General features: G+C 41.4%; 1 protein-coding gene across 5 annotated transcripts in view; it reads right to left on the bottom strand.

Moving 5' to 3' along the window:
* LOC144602371 (synaptotagmin-7-like) overlaps nucleotides 1-22,882 on the bottom strand; it is a 391,187-nt gene that overhangs the window by 174,074 nt on the left and 194,231 nt on the right. For all 5 annotated transcript variants that reach the window (XM_078415424.1, XM_078415423.1, XM_078415427.1 and 2 more), the window contains exon 2: nucleotides 18,734-18,837. In XM_078415424.1, the coding sequence (XP_078271550.1) occupies nucleotides 18,734-18,837 (104 nt within the window). The remainder of the gene's footprint in view (nucleotides 1-18,733; nucleotides 18,838-22,882) is intronic.

Below are 22,882 nucleotides of genomic sequence, written 5' to 3'. Positions count from 1 at the left end.
TACAAAGAGCAGAGAGCAGTTTGGTGTAACAATAAATTAGATGGCACAATAAAAAAGAGTAAGTAGGTATAGAAAGTTGGAAAGGTCATTCAATTTGTATGCAAGAATGATAGATGGGAGATTCTTTAAGTGCTGTGAAGCTTGGAACTGTGGATAAGCAGTAGATTTAGGAATCTGAGACATCACTTAATGATACTTGACAGATAAAAAAAATTAATAAGACTAATAGAATATCGATCATCGTGCCAAAAGAGATGGAGTACAAAGGGGATGTAATAATGTGGCACCTGTAAAGAATATAAAAGAGCAGCAGGAGAAAGGTTTAAATATTCTTGTACAGGGTTAATAAACTTTCTTGGCCAAATTTACAATTATGTGATACATTCACAAGTTTGCAACTGTATACCAAATAAAAGTTCAAGGCGGCTTTTTTTGTTTGACGCTAGAAGATTTCTCCTTGGGTCTCATTTAGAGGACTGCAGTCTGGAAAAGGAATTAATATGATAAAGAATTAGACAAAATGTGTGGAAAGGAACTGCAGATGCTGGAGTAACTCAGACCTGGATTGGATCATGACTGTGGGTGCTGTTTGTATGGAGTTTGTACGTTCTCCCTGTGACCGCATGCGTTTTCTCTGGATGCTCCGGTTTTCTCCCACATTCGAAAGATGTACAGTTTTGTAGGTTAATTGGCTTCTGTAAATTGTCCCAAGTGTGTTGAGTTGTGGACAGTGAGGAAGGATTTGGCGGGATATAGATTAGTTCCAGATATGGGTGAAGAAATGACAGATGGAGTTTAATCCAAGCAAGTGCGAGGTGTTGCACTGTGGAAGATTGAAAGTAAGAGGAAAGTATAGAGTTAATGGCAATGACCCTTAACAGTATTGATGTACAGAGGGATTTTGGGATCCAAGTCTATGACTTGCTGAAAATGGCAACACAAGTAGATAGGCACATGGGTATGCAGAGAATGGAAGGATATGGATCATATGCAGGCAGAGGAGATTAGTTTAACTCAGCACAGACATTGTGGGCTAAAGGGCCTGTTCCTGGGTTGTATTGTCCTATCTTCTACTCATGGGTACAGATGGTGAATGTTGGCAGGATTTCTGATTGTACTAAAGATTAATGTGAAATGAAATGACATTACATTTTTAATAACACTTAATGTGCTCAGTTCCATTGGGCTTTCTATAAAAAGGACATGGAGACACTGGAGAGATGCAATGAAAGATTTACAAGGAGGATACAAGAACAGAGAGATTAGAGCAACCAGAAAAATTGAAATTGGTTGCAAAAGGTTTGAGTTTTTCTCTTTAGAAAGAATAGACTGAATTTATGTTTTTAAAATTCCAACTGGATTGAGCATTTGAGACTCAGCCAGCTTTAGTGTCTTTAAAGTTGACCTCATGTGGGAGTGAAAGTGGCACGTAAGAAGAACTTGACAGGGGGCCTTTGAGTGGATGTGACTTAAAATGTCACATTGAGGACTCTCCACTGCAGACTTGATATTCCAACATTTTTTGTTTGAAACATTGAAGCTGTCAAAAGGTCTCAACGAGAACAATCAATTCTTGGCACTGAAGCCCTTTCCCTGAGCTTTGGGGATCGTGGGACGCTGGCCTTTACTGTACCTTTTGTTAAGGACAGCAGGACTGAAGTAGGTGGACGTGAAAAATCAAAGGAGGTCACTGACCCTGGTTTGAACAGTTCAATCAAGACACTTACATCAATAGAACTGTCTTACATCTTCGGACGGTGCAATGGTTTTGAAACAGAAATATTGTGGCAACTGCAGCAAGCAAGTTCATTGATTTATATAAAAGGTTTGTTCCCAACATTCCCGTATTTCCTTGTGACATAGATGAAGAATATTTATCCAATTGAGTCATTGCTGACTCCCAGACCAATCCCATTTTCCATGTCTCTCCTCTACCTTTTTCTCCCAATTACTTTCACCATCTAGGGCAGCACAGTGGCACAGTGGCACAGTTGTTGCCTTACAGCGACCTGGGTTCGATCCTGGCTGCGGGTGCTGTCTGTACGGAGTTTGTATGTTCTCCCCGTGGCTTTTCTCTGAGTGCTCCAGTTTCCTCCCACATTCCAAAGACGTGCAGGCTTGTAGGTTAACTGGCTTCTGGAAATGGTAAATTGTCCCTAGTGTGTTGGATAGTGCTAGTGTACGGGGTGACCGTTGGTCGGCACGGCCTCTGACGGCTGAAGGACTTGTTTCCATGCTGTATCTGTAAAGTCTAAAATCTAGCTACACTATGGGGGACCAGATCATCTACCTACCAATGTGTCTTTAAGATGGGGGAGGAAACAGGAGCACCTGAAGCAAACCCACACAGTCACAGGGCAGATGTACACATTCCACACTGACAGCATCCAAGGTCAAGAATGAACCAGATTGTTGGAGCTGTGATGTTGCTGTTGTACGAGCTGCATCACTGGGTTCTATATTGAGCTAGGGCAACATGCACTCAAAGGGTGAAGAGGTCCACGCAACAATTTCACAGAAAGCAAAAAGTAGAAGGACATTATCAGGCAGAGTTTGAATGAACCTTGGATTTACATGAAGCTACATTGCCAATGTCTCTTCTTAAAAGTCAAATGTCTCACATTTGAAGACTCCTGCTATGTGCACCATTCTCCCTCATGGCTATCCCTCGAGGTCGAGGATGATGGTCTATGTTCCGATGTCAGAATGAAGACGCCCGTGCGTGTGTTTGTTTAACGTGTACTTGAAGTTGCACTCCAAGAAGCACACGATCCTTCACAAATCAATCAACTAATTCCAATGGCAAGGGAACCAAGATGATTGGAGCTGATAGATTTGTTGCAGCCTTCATCGCCTTCAAAGCCGTTGAGTTCAAGATAACTTTGTCCGCCTGGTCCGCCGTTGAGGTCTTGTACGTTCAGGTACAACGTACAAGTCCAACCATTCACCACGGACTTGATGAACCAAAGAAGCTATATCATTTGGAGATCTTAAGATCTGGAAATTTCCTGCTGGTCAAATTGAACAATATTCTGCCCACTTTGTGTTTGCAAAAGGGATCCAAGGGAGGTCTTGAATCAAAATTATGCTACATTTTGTAAAGGAAAGACACAAAATGCTGGAGAAATTCAGCGGATCCGGTAGTATCCGGGGGAAAAGGATAGTTGATGTTTCGGGTCGGGACCCTTTTTCAGATGCTGGTGAACCATCATTTGCAGTTCCTTGTTTCTACATTTTGTAAATACCTTTGTCTGAATTACTACAGATTTTTCTGTATTTATTTGCCTCTCAGAGTTCTGATATTGAAGTCAAACCATGTTACTGAGAGGGAGAAAAATTACGACCACTTTCAGGGAATTGGATCTGTGGTTTCAGATTGCAGATGATGACATTGAAAGATATCCCAATATTTCACTGATGTGCTACAGAGTGCTATTTACTATAGACAATAGACAATAATATAAAGGAGGATAGCAAAAGTTTTTTAGGTACGTGAAGAGGAAAAAAATAGTCAAGGCAAATGTGGGTCCCTTGAAGACAGAAGCAGGGGAATTTATTATGGGGAACAAAGAAATGGCAGACGAGTTAAATCGTTACTTTGGATCTGTCTTCACTGAGGAAGATACACACAATCTCCCAAATGTTCTAGGGGCCGGAGAACCTAGGGTGATGGAGGAACTGAAGGAAATCCACATTCGGCAGGAAATGGTTTTGGGTAGACTGATGGGACTGAAGGCTGATAAATCCCCAGGGCCTGATGGTCTGCATCCCAGGGTACTTAAGGAGGTGGCTCTAGAAATAGTGGAAGCATTGGAGATCATTTTTCAATATTCTATAGATTCAGGATCAGTTCCTGTGGATTGGAGGATAGCAAATGTTATCCCACTTTTTAAGAAAGGAGGGAGAGAGAAAACGGGTAATTATAGACCAGTTAGTCTGACATCAGTGGTGGGGAAGATGCTGGAGTCAATTATAAAAGACGAAATTGCTGAGCATTTTGATAGCAGTAACAGGATCATTCCGAGTCAGCATGGATTTACGAAGGGGAAATCATGCTTGACAAATCTACTGGAATTTTTTGAGGATGTAACTAGGAAAATTGACAGGGGAGAGTCAGTGGATGTGGTGTACCTCGACTTTCAGAAAGCCTTCGACAAGGTCCCACATAGGAGATTAGTGGGCAAAATTAGGGCACATGGTATTGGGGGTAGGGTACTGACATGGATAGAAAATTGGTTGACAGACAGAAAGCAAAGAGTGGGGATAAATGGGTCCCTTTCGGAATGGCAGGCAGTGACCAGTGGGGTACCGCAAGGTTCGGTGCTGGGACCCCAGCTATTTACGATATACATTAATGACTTAGACGAAGGGATTAAAAGTACCATTAGCAAATTTGCAGATGATACTAAGCTGGGGGGTAGTGTGAATTGTGAGGAAGATGCAATAAGGCTGCAGGGTGACTTGGACAGGTTGTGTGAGTGGGCGGATACATGGCAGATGCAGTTTAATGTAGATAAGTGTGAGGTTATTCACTTTGGAAGTAAGAATAGAAAGGCAGATTATTATCTGAATGGTGTCAAGTTAGGAGGAGGGGGAGTTCAACGAGATCTGGGTGTCCTAGTGCATCAGTCAATGAAAGGAAGCATGCAGGTACAGCAGGCAGTGAAGAAAGCCAATGGAATGTTGGCCTTCATAACAAGAGGAGTTGAGTATAGGAGCAAAGAGGTCCTTCTACAGTTGTACCGGGCCCTGGTGAGACCGCACCTGGAGTACTGTGTGCAGTTTTGGTCTCCAAATTTGAGGAAGGATATTCTTGCTATGGAGGGCGTGCAGCGTAGGTTCACTAGGTTAATTCCCGGAATGGCGGGACTGTCGTATGTTGAAAGGCTGGAGCGATTGGGCTTGTATACACTGGAATTTAGAAGGATGAGGGGGGATCTTATTGAAACATATAAGATAATTAGGGGATTGGACACATTAGAGGCAGGAAACATGTTCCCAATGTTGGGGGAGTCCAGAACAAGGGGCCACAGTTTAAGAATAAGGGGTAGGCCATTTAGAACGGAGATGAGGAAGAACTTTTTCAGTCAGAGAGTGGTGAAGGTGTGGAATTCTCTGCCTCAGAAGGCAGTGGAGGCCAGTCGTTGGATGCTTTCAAGAGAGAGCTGGATAGAGCTCTTAAGGATAGCGGAGTGAGGGGGTATGGGGAGAAGGCAGGAACGGGGTACTGATTGAGAGTGATCAGCCATGATCGCATTGAATGGCGGTGCTGGCTCGAAGGGCTGAATGGCCTACTCCTGCACCTATTGTCTATTGTTTATTGTCTATTGTAATAGGTGCAGGAGGAGGCCATTCGGCCCTTCGAGCCAGCACCGCCATTCAATGTGATCATGGCTGATCATATTCAATTAGTACCCCGTTCCTGCCTTCTCCCCATACCCCGTGACTCCACTATCCTTAAGAGCTCTATCTAGTAAACAGATAAACAAAAAAGACATATTTTCATCTGTAGTGTTCCACAGAATGTTGAGCAGCACAGTGGCGCAGGGGTAGAGTTGCTGCCTTACAGCGCTTGCAGCGCCAGAGACTCGGGTTCAATCCTGACTACAGGTACTGTCTGTACAGAGTTTGTACGTTCTCCCTGTGACCTGCATTGGTTTTCTCTGAAATCTTCGGTTTCCGCCCACATTCCAAAGACGCACAGGTTTGTAGGTTAATTGGCTTGGTAAATGTAAAAATTGTCCCTAGTGGTAGGATAGTGTTAGTGTGCGGGGATCACTGGTCAGCGCGGACCCGGTGGGCCGAAGGGCCTGTTTTCGCGCTGTATCTCTAAAACTAAAACTAGGCAATGCTGATCCAATAACTTATAACAATTTGCACAGAAATAATCTTAAAGTATAAATAATTGCATTATTTATAATTGCATAAGGCTATAAAGCATTGCCAAGAAAGATGTTAACATAAAGAAAAGAGGCGGCACATCGCACAGCTGCTTGAGTTGCAGCCTCACAGTTACGAGATCCGGGTTCGATCCTGACCTCAGGCGCTATCTGTGTGGAGTTTGCACTTTCTCCCTTTGACCGGATGGGTTTCTTCAAGGATGCCCCTGTATCCATCTATCACTTAACAGGCTTAGTCCTGCCCCAACCCCTTCCAGCTCCCCACCATAATCAGTCTGAAGAAGGGTCTCAACCCGACACATCACCTATCCATGTTTCCAGGGATGCTGCCTGACCAGCTGAGCTACTCCAGCACTTTGGGTCTTCATTTGTAACATTTGTAAATGAATGAATGAATGCATGAATGAACGAATGAATGAATGAATGAATGAATAGGTTTATTGGCCAAGTATACATATACAAGGAATGTGCCTTGGTGCTCCGCTCACAAATGACAACACAAACATACAGTTAACAATTAAGAATAAAGCATAAACACATCAAAACAATAAGGATGCACCATTTAAACAATACAATTAAGTTACTAAGCACTATAAAAATATTGCCCAGACATAAATATCAAAACAGGGCATAAAAGAGATATATATTACAAAATTGCAAATGATGCCAAAGAAATCTTAAAGAAATTGTTTTGCCTCTGTATTCACTGGGAGCAATAATATGCTGAGGATAACGTTACAGGTGATCAAAACAGATAAAATGTATTAAAGATAGAAAGGTGAGAATTTATTGGTAAATCAATCAGATGTGAGAGAATAAAAGCCTGAGTTGAGAGGGATTGCAGCCACACTTCAAAACCAAAGTTCAGGCACAGAAGGCAGAAATTATATTACAAAACTATGTGGTGTAGGAAGGAACTGCAGATACTGGTTTATACCAAAGGTAGACACAAAATGATGGAGTAAGTCAGTGGGTCAGGCAACATCTCTGGAGAAAAAGAATACGTGACATTTCGGGTTGGAAACTTATTCAGACCTGGTAGCATACATGTTAAATTTATACATATATTAGACAGGGGATAAGTGCCAGAGGTCTGGCAAATTGCGAACATTATTCATATTCTATTTTCTTTTAAAAAAGAGCTTGAATAATTCCAGGTTTAAAATAATGGAATTCTTATTCAAAAGGATTAAAAAAAAATATATATATATATATAATAAAAAAATGTCAGAGTAGATTTCAAAAGTGAAGATTCTGTTTAAGTAAAGACTTACTTGAGGAACTAAGGGGGTTGACCAGGTTAATACTAATAATATTTCCACTAGTGGGAGGGTCTGGGACTACAGGCCTTAGCCGCAGAATAAAAGGACATAACTTTAAAAATGGAGATGAGGAGGGATTTCTTTAGTCAGAGATTGGTGAATCTGTGGAATTCATTGCCACAGAAGGCTGTGGAGGCCATCAATGGATATTTCTAAGGCGGAGATTGACGGATTATTTTACTATTGCAGGTGTCAGGGGTTACGGGGAAAAGGCAGGAGAATGGGGGTGAGAGGGAAAGACAGATCAGCCATGACTGAATGGCGGAGTGATTCTGCTCCTAGAACTTATGAACATGAATGTACTGTGGTTGGAGCTCAAAGATTAGAAGATACATCAAAGTGGCCTCATGCCTTAAGTCACAACGTATTGATGTAGGGAGCAGGTAGCAAAATGTTATGAACTTTACCACAAAATAGAAAGTTGCCGGGTAAAGATGAAAAGTAGCTACTTACCCTTGTAAAGAATAGGAATGAATAGGAATTGGTATTGGGACCACTGATTTTTCTTCACTATTAGCATAATAATTGGACTGTGTTTCTGGTTTCCTCACCTCTTTGAAATCAAATTTGCCTTATGATCTTAAGGCAAACATTATTCAATGAATAATCTTCTGTACTTCCACTGTACAGATGTCACTCAAGATACTTACAACGTGAGTCCTATAGCCTCTGTGTCTACAAGAGGTGATATTTCTGCGGCTAGAGTACTTTGAATTACTATTAATTTTGTAACCTTCTAACCTGAAGAACAGGGTTTTTACTTCTATCTATACGATACTCATACAAGAATCAAGAGATTATTAGTATGTGGTGTTCACAAAGGTGACCAGCTTCATTTGCTTTGACTTGGCCGAGGAAGGACTCTTAATTATTCATATATCTATACAGTCAACCTCGTTATTACGGACCTCTTTATTAAGGATTCCGGTTCTTGTGGTCGGAAAGGCCCTCAGCAATCAGACACCACTGTCTCTTTAAGAACACTGGCTGCTAGTTAATTCAAGCAATTGGTTCCATCGACACTTGTGCAATGATACTCTATTAAACTGTCAGTTGTGGAGGCCAAGCCAAATGGACATTTTTAAGGTGGAGATTGACAGGCACTTGATTAGTAAGAGTGTCAAGGGTTATGGAGGAGAAAACAGGAGAATGGGGTTGAGAAGGAAAGAGAGATCAGCCACGATTGAATGGCCCACTTCTGCTCCTATGACTTATGAAACAATGTATCAGCCTTTAGTATTTTTAGCTTGCAGTAACAAAAAATCATTTTTAGATGTTAAAAAGAACTTTCCAATTGAAAATAACTTATTGTTTCACGGAGTGATCGCTGAATGATTGGAGCAAATCTTTTACTCGGTTATAGTGGACAATCAGCAATAACAAACACCATCCCCCACCCTACGGTCTGTTATAACAAGCGCTATCTGTATTTATTGTTCCAGTCTTTGATTTGCCTTCAAAAGATTGGCTGCTAGAATCAGAGAATTCTGAACAACTTATATCCCAACTAGTCCAATCTAAATGTACAACCAATTTAAATGTCTAATTAACCTTTCTTCTTCAAATATATGATGACCTTACCATTGTAACTTTTTCACAATTAAACACTCTCTAAATAGAACCGTACATTTGACATTAGTCATCAGCGTGCTTCTCAGAGAAGCCTTTCTCCAAACCATTGGTCACAAGGATCCCAACCCTCTCCATGTTCTCCAGGGTTGCTGCCTGACCCGCTGAGTTACTCCAGCACATCGTGTCTCCTTTTGTATATTAACCAGCATCTTTGCAGTTCTTTATATCTTCAGTGTTTGTACAGTTGGAGCTGATTTCAGTTGAACTCAACTTATTTTTCTGGAAATACATTACTGCCTGGAAGCATCATTATAGACGCCATGATTTAGTTTTCATCTGAATCTGTTGCCTCTTTGGGCAGTTTCATAAACAGTGTGGTCTTGAACCTTGCAAGTTTTCTTCTTCTTCTTAAGGCCTTGGGTGCTCTAGGGAGCATAGGCCATTGACAAATGTCCTCCACCTCACTCGGTGGTTGGCGGTTCGTTCGAGATCTCCCCAGTTTAGCTCACTCCCAGACATTTCTGCCTGGACACCTGCCTGCCTTGCAAATGCAGCTTTTTAAAAAAAGTAAAAATTAACCTCACACTCATGAACATAAGTTATCCAATTTCTGTTCAAAACCTCAGTCCTCAACCTCATTTATACATTCCATCTGTCAGGATTTCAGCATAATCCCATCTGTGCAACAAAGCTGGGATTCAGCTGTAACTTCCAGTTTTTGTTTCCAATTACGTGAATATTACATTTCTTCCTCAATTATCAGAGGCTTCAAAGCTTTTTGTCCTGTGCTGCGATCATTTAGTTGTCTTTGTTTTATTATGATTTTCAGTTGTGGCATCTGCTTTCCCTTCTGAAATCACTTTCACAATATTTTTCTCTTTCTTAAATCACCAATTTATAATCAATTGTTGTTAGATTTGTTCCACTTATTTTTCTCATTCTTTTATATCCTGTACCACATGCTAGGTTTCATTTCTACCTTTTTCTCGAGAAAGCTTTTCTCAAAAGACTAGATATCTGGAAGTAACAATCATACCGACCAAAAGAAGAATCTAACCACCCCCCCTTACCTCTATCCACCTATCATTTGCCAGAGTTTGTCCCACCCCACCTCTCTTTCAGCTTTCTCCCCCCACCCCACACTATAATCAGTCCGAAGAAAGGTTCCGACATGAAACGTCACTTATCCTTTCTGCTGAGTTACTCCAGCACTTTGTATCCTTTTTGTAAACCAGCATCTGCAGTTATTTGTGCCTACATACCTACCAAAATATCTTGCACCAGATGCCTTGTATGCATTAAGAACTCAAGGTTTTGATAGTTCCACCTGAAAGGTAGAACTTTTATTTTCCTTGACCTTGTGTTAATTACTTATAAATCAAGATATTCCATTACTCAATCTATTTATCATCCAGTTGAAGCAAATGCACCAATATAATATGATTAAAAAGAAATCCAAAGCTGATGTAATCATCATTGTATTACAATTGATTATGGTCAGGAAACCTGTTCCTATTTATTATCTGTATTATCTTTCCCAGAATTACTCCCTTCATCTACTATTTCAAAGGTCCCGCATCTTCACTCATAATGACATGGAGTTAATATCAAAATCATTTACTGATTTTTAATTATTTACTTGCCATTAGTGTCTTCCAATTTTGCCTTCCTTGCAATAATTCCTCATGAAAACTAATCTACGGTTGCCTTTCCCAGTGATGTATCTCAAGAAGATAGGGAAGAAGGATCTCGACCTAAAAGTTCACCCATTCCTTCTCTCCATAGATGCTGATAGGGGGGGGGGTGGGTTAGATTCTTCTTTTGGTCGGTATGATTGTCACTTCCAGATATCTAATCTTTTGCGCAAAGCTTTCTCGAGAAAAAAGGTAGAAATGAAACCTAGCATGGTACAGGATATAAAAGAATGAGAAAAATAAGTGGAGTTATGCTTGAGTTACTCCAGCATTTTGTGTCTATTTTCGATGTATAACCAGCATCTGCAGTTCCTTCCTGCACAGGGATTCCCAAAATGAACTCACCTACCTAGTTTATCTTTCGTGCAAAAATGTCGCTGATACACTCTTCAATTGGATGAATGGTCACTTACCAAAATATTTCAAATTCTGGTAGGTTCTCATGAGCACATCATTTTTGTTTTCATCGATTATATCCAGGAATTCAATTTGAAATTCAAAGTCTTTATTATCCAAAAGGCTTCTGTATCTATTTAATTATGGTTGAATAGGACAGCTTATTAAAGCAGGGAACTAACTTAGAAAGGTGAATTCAGTTCAGTTGGCATCAGAATAATTCAACGTGCCTCGCTCGCTAATCGTAATGTCCATAAGACATAGGAGCAGAATAAGGCTATTCGGCCCATTGATCGTGGCTGATCTATTTTTCCCTCTCAACCCCATTCCCTGCCTACTCCTCGTAGCCTTTGATCTCCTTACTAAATAAGCACCCATCAATTTCCACTTTAAAAATACCCGATGACTTGGCCTCCACAGAAGTCTGTGGCCAAGAATTCCACAGTTTCACCACCCTATGGTTAAAGAAATTCCTCTACATCACCATTTAAAAAGTACGTCCTTTCCCATTACTGGAATTATCCTCTCCACGTTCACTCTGTCTAAGCCTTTCAATAGTCAGTAAGTTTCAATGACTTCACACTTCATCCTTCTAAACTCCAGCAGGTACAGGCCCAGAGGCATCAAACTCTCTTCATAGGATAACCCAATCATCCCCGGGATTATTCCCGTAAACCTCCTCTGCACTCTCTCCAATGCCAGCACATCCTCCGCAAAGGTGGCGTGACCGTCTGCCTTATCGAGCTTTAGCATTGCATCCTTGGATTACAGCAGAGCATGACACGGCTAGTCATTTAATTCATTCCTCTTGCCTAATGCACTCCTGCAGAGCAGCTGAGGTATGAAACAAGAAATCTTTACAAAGAATAAGGCAGACAAAAAATAAAAAGTAAGAAAGAAAAAAAAAATGGAGTATGTGAATATTCAAGTGATCATTCACAACTACCTCAGGTAATCAAACCTATGCTATTTTTTTCCTATATCTTATTGTATGTCATTAAGTTGGAAAAAGTGCAGGGAAGATTTAAGAAGATGTTACCAGGACTTGAGGGCCTGAGCTATAGGAAGAAATTAAACAGGCCAGGACTCTACTCCTTGGAGCACAGGGGGCTGAGCAGTGATCTTATAGAGGTGTATAAAATCATGAGGGGAATAGATGGGGTGAACGCACTTTTACCCAGGCTAGGGGATTAAAAAAAACAGAGGACATAGGTTTAAGGTGAGAGGGAAAAGATGTAATAGGAACCTGAGGGATAATGTTTTCACTCAGAGGGTGGTGGTTATATGGAAGGAGCTGCCAGAGGAGGTAGTTGAGGCAGGTACTATAACAGCATTTAAAAAACACTTGGTCAAGAACATGGGTTAGAAGGATATGGGCCAAATGCAGGCAAATGGGACTCATGTGGATGGTGAATCTTGGTTGGCATAGACAAGTTGTGCTGAAGGGACTGTTTGTGTGTTGAATGACTCTATGATTCTCTTTGACTCTTATCTATTTAAAAAAATAATACTTAAAACAACTGCACCAATGGTGTCACATGGAAAAATCTTTCTATGGATAAAAGGATTGAAACCTGCAAGGTAAACTCAATTCTCAACTCAAAAGAAAGACAGTTTTCTTTTCTTGATCAGGTATAACTATTATTATTTTGAACACACAAATCAAAAGTGTCATTTAGTTTATACTGTACATAAACACTGCTCTTTGCAGCATTAAACAACATAATGTATGATTAATACATTATTCACCAGGTTATGCTCAAAACATTAACTGAAAACCTTAACATCAATTCTAAAGGACCTGCAGCATCCAAGTCCAACAAGATCATTTGCATTGTGGGCTTGTGAAGTTGTTATGGAAATGATAACATTTACTGAAACATTAAGTCTATGCTAAACATTTACAGCAAGTTAAATGATAATAAGCCAGAGTCCCGGGTTCGATCCTGATTGCGGGTGCTGTATATGTGGAGTTTATATGTTCTCCCTGTGACCGCAGGGAGATCTCAGGGTGCTCCGGTTTCTTCCTACACTCCAAAGGCGCAAGAGTTTGTTGGTTAATCGGCTTTGGTAAAATGGTCAGCGCACACTTGGTGAGCTAAAGGGCCTGTTTCCAGGCTGCATCTGTCGTATGTTGAAAGGCTGGAGCGATTGGGCTTGTATACATTGGAATTTAGAAGGATGAGGGGGGATCTTATTGAAACATATAAGATAATTAGGGGATTGGACACATTAGAGGCAGGAAACATGTTCCCAATGTTGGGGGAGTCCAGAACAAGGGGCCACAGTTTAAGAATAAGGGGTAGGCCATTTAGAACGGAGATGAGGAAGAACTTTTTCAGTCAGAGAGTGGTGAAGGTGTGGAATTCTCTGCCTCAGAAGGCAGTGGAGGCCAGTTCGTTGGATGCTTTCAAGAGAGAGCTGGATAGAGCTCAAGGATAGCGGAGTGAGGGGGTATGGGGAGAAGGCAGGAACGGGGTACTGATTGAGAGTGATCAGCCATGATCGCATTGAATGGCGGTGCTGGCTCGAAGAGCTGAATGGCCTACTCCTGCACCTATTGTCTATTGTCTATTGTCTATTGTCTATTGTCTTTCCCTTATAGAAACGTGGTAAAATGTTCACTTTGTAGAAAGCTACATAAAATAAATGCATTATCGTCTCAATGGTTGCTTTAATCATCTAGCTTTAATCGAGGTGATGAGAGGATTAACTTCTTTAACACTACAATTTTGCAGTTTCCCAAAAGTACAATGTTTTAGATATGGTGAATATTCACAGATACATTGGAGATAATACCTCTAGATTATCATACTCTTTGATGTAGCTAATGCATTCCGTAAAGCTTGTAGTGTCCTCCAGTGGTTTAGAGTACATACTGCAATATTAAAATCATATATTTTCCCAATAAACTTCAAACCGAGATCATCGGCAAATCTAACCCACAGATTGTAAACCTCAAATGTATAGAAGTCATCCCAAATCAACTCCTGGTTTTTAATTGCTTTATACAGTCAAATCTCTAATTCTATTAAAATATCAAGATAGAATAGGATTACGTAATTGGAACACCAGTAGGTCATCCAATTAGGCAGGCATGTTCTGCTATTAAATTCAATCATGACTGGCATGCCTTTCTACATTATTTGCTTGCCCTTGCTCCATATCCTTTGTGAGCCTCATTGAATTAAAATGCACTGACCTCCCATCTTTAATGTGACCCAGCTTTAAGAGCCATTTGGGGAACACTAGATTTTTATTGTCGAAATCATTCTTGATTTTATTTTCTAAAACAAACCCTTATTTATTCTAGGGGACTTGGTCCATATTTCCCGATGAAAATTATTTTGGTGTGTCTATTGTACAATGAGTTGGAAACCCACAAAGCCAAGTTTGGTCTTGGCATAAAAGAACGACGTACAGGGCAAATGGTGGCAAGAGCTGTCATGAACTGTTGATCACCTTCTCATTCAGCGGTCAAACAAGGAGTTTAAGCAACAAAGGTCAAGCAGGCAATGGCATGGTGTTGACTGGACAATTAAGTTGTTTTGCAAAACTGGTAAAGGTGTCAATGGTCATGGGGAGAAGGCTGCAAAATCGGGTTGAGAGAGCAGCCGTGATTGAATGGTGGAGTTGACTCATTGGTTCAAATGGTCTAATTCTGCCCCTGTGACTTATGGTAGTTGCTGATCTGAGGAAAATGTACAAAGGAAGGGTAACTCAATGCATGTTCAGTGCAAGGGAACGTGTTTCTTGGAATGCCAGAGCTATTTTGTGCCCCTCTGCATTCATCTTGCCTCTGTCACATAAGATTGAATGAAATATTTGATTCGTTCACACATAAACCACAAAATCACTCATACACACGCTAATTAAAAGAAATAATTTAAAGAATTGTAATAAATAGATAATACTAGACAACCCGTGGACCCGTTGGTTCCTGTTGTGATGCCAGTCAAGTACTGTGTAATTTTGTCATCTCTGTTAACTTCAAAAACTGCTTGATCACTCCCCTTCAAGGTGCACTTGATCACGTATTTGATGGACTTTCCAGAGGAGCATTTTTCAACGTTGATGTGACATTTGAACAACTTCAATAGTTGAGCATTATAGGGCACCACCCAATCAGTCTGAAGAAGGGTCTCGACCCGAAATGTCACCCATTCCTTCTCTCCTGAGATGCTGCCTTACCCGCTGAGTTACTCCAACATTGTGTGTCTACCTTCAATTTGAACCAGCATCTGCAATTATTTTCCTACCCAATCAGAAGTAATAGGTCGATTCTGGCGTCCTTCTTACTGTCCCTGCAATCCTCCCATATCTTGAGATCTTCTCCTGTTACAGATATGAATCATCTCCACACCTTGTCCTCTCGATAAATGGCTTTGGGAATCTCTTTCTGCAACTTCCATTCTTCCAAAATGGAGAGGTGTTGTTGCAGTACGGTCCATGAATCATGTGCTTCAGTACCAATTCATGCACTTCAGGGTCTACTTGCGGGTCTGGAATTTCAGCTTGCACTAATCTGTCAAAATTTTGTAGTCTTGGCTCAATCGCTTCGTCAAGCTACAGCAGACAGTATAAATGAGTATACAAGATGAAATTTTTAGTAATATATAGATAGTTAGATGAACTCAGAAGTATTAGGTCAAAATGGCGATCTTATCTTGTATATATATACATATGTATGTTCCCAAAATGAAGCCAAAACGGTACATGATAGCACAACAATTTGAACAAAACTTGATACTGCACACCGCAGGCGAACGGTGAGTAAGGTGCCCCTAAAATGGTTGTGCTATTGTGTACCGTTTGGGAACATACAATAATATATACAGGATGAGATTTTTAGTAATATACTAGAACAAGTGTGCCCGTTCAAAGCGGGCCCGTTGGGCCCGTCCCCACACCCCCCATTCTCTCCTCCCCCAGCCCCACTCTTACCCGTTGGGCCCGTCCTCCTGATCTGTGTATCACTATAACTTCCTTCTTTTTTTTTTCCTAATCAGATGTGCAGCACTTTGGTCAACGTGGGTTGTTTTTAAATGTGCTATACAAATATAATTGACTTGACTTGACTTGACTTGACTTGCAATAACAAAAAACAGAACTTGAAAACTTTTCGAAACAATGTTCGAAACAATGTAGCCGTCACAAGCTGAAGACTAAATCTGCACCGCAGCGCCCCCTATAATTTAGGGGGGGGGGGGGAGTGCTTTAAAACCTCTGTAACTTAAAAAACATGCGACCGAATTAAATAAAAAACAATTTTGCAGCAGATAACCGCGTGGTGATTAAGGCGGTGCAAAAATCGTGGCGCTACGGTTCACCGTTTTGACGAAATCAGAGAAACCGCTGTTACGCGCATACATATATATATAACACAAGATCTGAGTTTTAGTAGTATATAGATAGATAGATAGATAGATAGATAGATAGATAGATAGATACCGGCATGGCTTGAGGTAAAGGGGATATGTGAACTAGAGAGGGTTAAGGTAAAATGAAGGGGTAATAGGGCCCTTACATTTATCAACAGGAAAGAGGAAACTTGCCAAAATAGTAGTTCTCCTTAGATAGACACAAACTGCTGGAGAAACTCAGCGGGTCAGGCAACATGTCTGGAGAGAAAGGATGGGTGATATTTTGGATTAGAACAATTCTTCAGACTCGGGTCCCGACCTGAAATGTTACCCATCCTTTTTTTCCAGAGATGCTGCCTGACCCGCTGAGTTACTCCAGCACTTTGTGTCTATCTTTGGTATGAACCAGCAACTGCAGTTCTTTGTTTCTAGCAGTTCCCCTTGTTCATTAACAATTTTCATTGGTACTACATTAATATGCCTTACATCACCAAAGGATACAAAAATGAGCTTTTAGGCAAAGGTGACATACAAACAAGGGACTAAAAGCTTGGCCTGGGAGTTGGAAACTGAGAAGCATTGAACGAAAGATACAGGCATATGGAGATTCTGGGGAGGGGTGAGTGTGAGTCACAAAACGTGAGGCGGCACGGTAGCGCAGCGGTAGAGTTGCTGCTTTACAGCGAATGCAGCGCCGGAGACTCAGGTTCGATCCTGACTACGGGTGCTGCACTGTAAGGGAGTTTGTACGTTCTCCCCGTGACCTGCGTGGGTTTTCTCCGAGATCTTCGGTTTCCTCCCACACTCCAAAGACGTACAGGTATGTAGGTTAATTGGCTGGGTAAATGTAAAAATTGTCCGTAGTGGGTGTAGAATAGTGTTAATGTACGGGGATCGCTGGGCGGCACGGACTTGGTGGGCCGAAAAGGCCTGTTTCCGGCTGTATATATATGATATGATATGATATGATATTGGAGGATGCAGAAGAAACAAAGTGATTTCCATAATATATAATTTTGAAAGCAGGTTCCATGACAAGATATGCTGGGAATGGAGGGATATAGATTATGTGCAGGCAGATAAGTGTTGGTCTTGGCATCATGTTCAGCACAGACATTGTGGGCCGAAGGACCTGTTCTTGTGCTGTTCTGTTCTATGTTCCAGGATAATATCATGTTCTTTTCCCACGTTAATTATAGTTTTGACTGATGGGTGCAAGCATTTGCGGAGATAATCTCAGTTTGATGTACACACACACATTTTCATTATTTTGTAGCCGAAGTACCAGCTCGGTGAAATTATTCTTGCCTGAGACATGGGTCATAAGGTTAGAATTCTCCTTCCAGTCTCACAATGTGTTTCAGTAGTTTCCATAATACGAAGGTGGCAATGTGCATCTGGATACATCAGGATGTTCCTCTGGAGGCCAATATTCCAACTCTTTAACTACTTCTGCTTGTAATTTCAACTGAACCTGATGTCTTTGATTGTTGTAGTGTATGAAATGGAGTCATACGAATTTGAGTCATACGATGTATTCATACCTTATCAGTCTCGTGAATATGTGTGTGTAAGTATGCGCAGTGTACTTTAAAAAAATAAAGATGACCCACTCTGGCATTTGCTTGACTGAATCCTGTATCTGTTCCTGTCGACATGCCAGTACAGGGCCACCACCGATTATCAGGCAACCTTGATTCCAGAGCGTTGCCAGATTATCCATTTTGCCAGACCAACAGAGGTTAAGCAATAATGATTCAACAATACCTTTCTGGTGATTCAACAATACCCCCCCCCCCCCCCACACACATCTTTAAAGCACCATGGGGTGTTGGAAACCTAAATAAAACAAATATTAAATGTAAATTAAATCTATGGCTGTCCAATGAACCATGGCTCGTGTAATTTTGTGTGGATTAAAGGTGCCGGACCATCAGATGTCAGAAAATCAGTGGTGTACCTGGATTCTAATATTGTACAATTGTGACCATCCTTGATTTGTATTGTTGATTACGAGGCCTTGCTTCTTTCTGCAACTCCTTTGCATCAATAATCCCTTCCATTTAAATACCTCACCTTCTTGTCAACATGTTAGAGGACGGGACAAGAGAGTCTCAAGAGAATACCCTTTATTTGCCTTGCTGATAATTTCTGCAACTCCATTATGTTAATAATCCCTTTCACTTAAGTACCTGATATTCTTCTCACAGCTTTGCAAATATTATTTCATGCCTGCACCAAATAGCTTCCATGATTGTCATTTGAGAACAATCATCAGGAAGTCGATATATTTCCAACCAACAGTTGTCTATTCAGCGATGATGAACAAAAATAAATTGTATTCCTGACTTTGCATCCTACATGAAAGTGTGGGAATGTGAAGTAACGGAGCTGGTATTTGCCTCCACGTGACCCAGAGAAATACATCACGTGCATGCACGTTTGTGTTCAATCAACCATATGAACAATGCAGAAGGTGAACTTACCAGCCTGTGTTGACACCATTTGCAGATCCCACACATGGCGACCATGGCAGCGAGACAAATGAACACAGCTGCCGAAATTAGAGCCACATCCAGGGCAAATGAATCTGCAGGAGAAAAGGGAAGAAGCGCCAAGGTGAAGAAACATGTCCAAAATATGCAGTGCACATGTGCATCAATGCTTGGCATACCGCCTCTATGCGGCATTCACAATTTGAATTGGACACTCCGGTTAATTACAATGGTTATGGTTTAAATGTTATAAGAAATCCACTTCTGTCCTCTTCCTTTACATTAGTCATTAGCAATTTTTTTTCCAGGCTAGATGGCATTTAATTATGATAAATATAATGCAGAATTAATCCTTTGTAATTACCCAACATAGGAAAGAATGGCAGTACTGGTTATTATAACACTCAACTTAAACTAAAAATACTATTTAAACTAATTACATCTAAACAGGAACCATTGCTGGCCGCACGGGTAGCGAATACAACAATCTTTTACCAAAGTAGAACATTGAATAGAATAACGATATACACAAAGTGCTTCAGTAACTCAGCGGGTCAGGCAGCATCTCTGGACAAAAAGGATGGGTGACATTTTGGGTCGGGACCCTTCGTCAGACCCGAATAGAATAAAATAATATCATATAAATAAAATAATAATCAGAGTATAATAAAATAGAAAATAAAAATGTCCGCCCCAGGAGACAGCGCGTGGACCGGACGCGGCCTGCAGTGGCACAGAGCAGTGGAGGAAACCTATGTTGCCAGGACAACGGGCCTTTATGGCCAGCTGCACTTAAAACAACTTGGACTATGAAAAAGGCGCCAAAACCTGGCGACTCTTGTATATGGTGTCAGTGGACTATTTCTATACACTTTATACTTAATCTGGGACTGTGCTTATGTATAGTGATAATTTACTGAACTGTACACCACAAAAAACGATTTTCACTGTACATATGATGATAAACAACGATTGAACATATCTTTCATGTCTTTTAGAGTGTTGAGAATTGTGGACGCAGCCCAGACTATCACACAAAGCAACCACCCTTCCATTGACTCCATATACACTTCACGCTGCCTCGTCAAGGCCACCAACATAATCACGGACGAGTTTCACCCCAGACAATCCCTCTTCTTCCCTCTCTCATCAGGCAAGCGGTACAGAAGTGTGTAAACGCACACCCTCAGATTCAGGGACTGTTTCTTCCCAGCTGTTAGCAGGCAACTGAATCATCCTTTCACCAACTAGAGGTCGGTCCTGAGCTACTATCCACCTCATTAGATACCTTTGGTCTATCTTGCACTATATGTTATTCCCTTAATCATGTATCTGTACACTGTGGATGGCTCGATTGTAATCAAGTACTGTCTTTTCATTGACTGGTTAGCATGCAATATTAGCTTTTCATTATACCACGGTACACATGGCAATAAACCCAACTCTTACTGTGCACTATTTCCACATTGTCATTTAATTTTCCAGGCAATGCAGATATCTTTGTCCTCTCTCTTCCCCTGCCCCCATTTCTCAGCATCTGAAAACTGGTTTTAACTTCAGATTGAAAAAAAATGTCATCAATTCAGACCTCTGTTCCACACATGATGGCTCAGTGGTAGTGTTGATGTCTTACAGTGCTAGAGACCAGGATTCAATCTGGGTTCGACCCTGTCTATGGGTGTTGTCTGTACAGAGTTTGTACGTTCTCCCCATGACCGTGTGGATAAATTGGGCCTGGTGTGTAGGATAGTGCAAGTGTATTGAGCGATCGCTGGTCGGTGTTGACTAGGTGGGCAGAAGGGTCTGTTTCCATGCTGTTAAAAGTTGAAAGTCAAGTTACATGCTGCCCTACCTGCAGAGTATTTCTCGTGCTTTACATTTCAGATTCCCAGCATCTGTGGTCTTGTGCTTTTTGAAATTGCAATTCCAATTAGAGCAAATAGTTCTTGAAGATCTGAGATATTCAGGTGATTTGGTAACAATTCCTTTCAGCCTGGTGACAGGTAATAACAGCATTTCATTTTTATTGCTGTTATTTTGTCACGGGCAAATGTGAATGAAAAGAGCTGTAGCCAACCCTTTGCAAGAAGTGACATATATGATGAAACATAACATGATTCAAGAGCTCGAGCTCACCAATTACCAGAACAGACCCAATGCACCAATTAAACATTTGTGCCCATTTATATTAATCATACCCCTGGCCCACCAGCAATTAGCAATTAAAATAATATATCAGGCAATGAATATTGAATTGTTGAAAGGACGGGGAATAAAGCATCCAGCTTTGCTGGTGGTTCCAAATGAGCAAGGTGTTCAGCTTAGAGGGAAAACTGCAGCTGATGGTTTAGTTTTAGAGATACAGCATAGAAACAGGACCACTAAGTCCATGCTGACCATTGCCATTCCCACTAGTTCCCATTCCCATACCCATTCCCACTACTTTCTCACCCACTCCCTACACATCAAGGGCACACAGTGGCTCAGCGGATAGAGTTGCTGCCTTACAGCGCCAGAGACCCAGGTTCGATCCTGATTGAGGGTGCTGTCTGTCTGGAGTTTCTACCTTCTCCCTGTGACTGCATAGATTTTCTCTGGGTGCTCCGGTTTCCCCCCACGTTCCAAATACATGCAGGTTTGTAGGTTAATTGGCCTCTGTAAATGGTCCTTAATGTGTAGGATAGAACCCGTGTATGGGAGATCGTTGGTTGGCGTGGACTTGGTAGGCCGAAGAGCCTGTTTCCACCCTGTATTGCTGAACTAAAACTGAAAACATTAAGGGCAATTTACGGAGGCTAATTAGCCTACAAACTGGCACATCTTTGGTATGTGGGAGGAAACCGGAGCAACCTGAGGGAACCCAAGTGGTCACAGGGAGAACGTGCAAACTCCACAGTTGAGGCAGATTACTACCTGAACAGTGATAGATTAGGAAAAGGTCAAATGAGATCTGGGTGATTTATGCACCAGTCTATATCAATAAGTATGCATCTGCAGCAGACAGAGAAGGTGGCAAATGGTGCGTTGACTTTCAAAGTGAGAGGATTTGAGTACATGGGCAGGAATGTATTACTACAAATGTAGACGGACATGATAAGACCTCATTGAGTCATAGTCATAGAGCATCATTGATGTACAGCAGGGAAACAGGCCCACAGGCCCACCTTGGGTTAGTGCTATTTGCCTGCATTTGGCCCACTGCCCTCTCACACCTTCCCATCCATCGTGAGTATTGTCTGATCTTTTTGAGGAAGTTTGCAATGGAAAAAGTGCAGTGAAGATTCAGCAGTGTGGTAGGTCTGATGTACGAAGGAAATCAGATGATTGGACTGATGTCAGAAAAATTGAGAGAGGAAAAATTTGCTTTCTGACTCTATAATTGCAAATCTATGTGGTCTTCAGAGTAAGTACTGCTTGCTAGTACTTGTGGAGTGAAAACCAGTTTAAAAGTAATGTGGGAGTCAGAGAGGAGAATGAGATAAATGGAAAAAAACAAGGAACTGCAGATGCTGGTTTACAAAAAAAGATGCAAAGTGCTGGAGTAACTCAGCGGGTCAGGCAGCGTCCCTGGAGGACATGGATAGGGGATGTTACGGGTCAAGACCCTTCTTCAGACCCAGATAAATGACATTTGTAAGATAAATATCAGGAATATAGAAAAATAAAAGTCTGAATGATTAAAAATAATCCGAGGTATTTATTCACAAAATGCTGGAGTAACTCAGCAGGTCAGGCAGCATCTCAGGAGAGAAGGAATGGGTGACGTTTCGGGTCGTGACCCTTCTTCAGTCTGGAGTAACAGCAGGTCAGGCAGCATCTCGGGAGAGAAGGAATGGGTGACGTTTCGGGTCGAGACCCTTCTTCAGACTGAAGAAAGGTCACGACCCGAAACGTCACCCATTCCGTCTCTCCCGAAATGCTGCCTGACCTGCTGTTACTCCAGCATTTTGTGAATAAATACCTTCGATTTGTACCAGCATCTGCAGTTATTTTCTTATAAAAATAATCCGAGGATGCCTGTCTCCTCAGCATGTTACCCTTGGTCTGAACATCACCCCCATTAGGAACATCCTGCCTGCAAGGCAGATTGTGCCACATTTAAGGTCTTTATGTAAACACCTGAAATTGTAAGCCAGGAAT

Source organism: Rhinoraja longicauda, chromosome 18 (assembly GCF_053455715.1).
Source record: "Rhinoraja longicauda isolate Sanriku21f chromosome 18, sRhiLon1.1, whole genome shotgun sequence".
NCBI lineage: Eukaryota > Metazoa > Chordata > Chondrichthyes > Rajiformes > Arhynchobatidae > Rhinoraja > Rhinoraja longicauda.
Note: the sequence above shows the minus strand (reverse complement) of the source record. Positions and strands in the feature narration are given on the sequence as shown.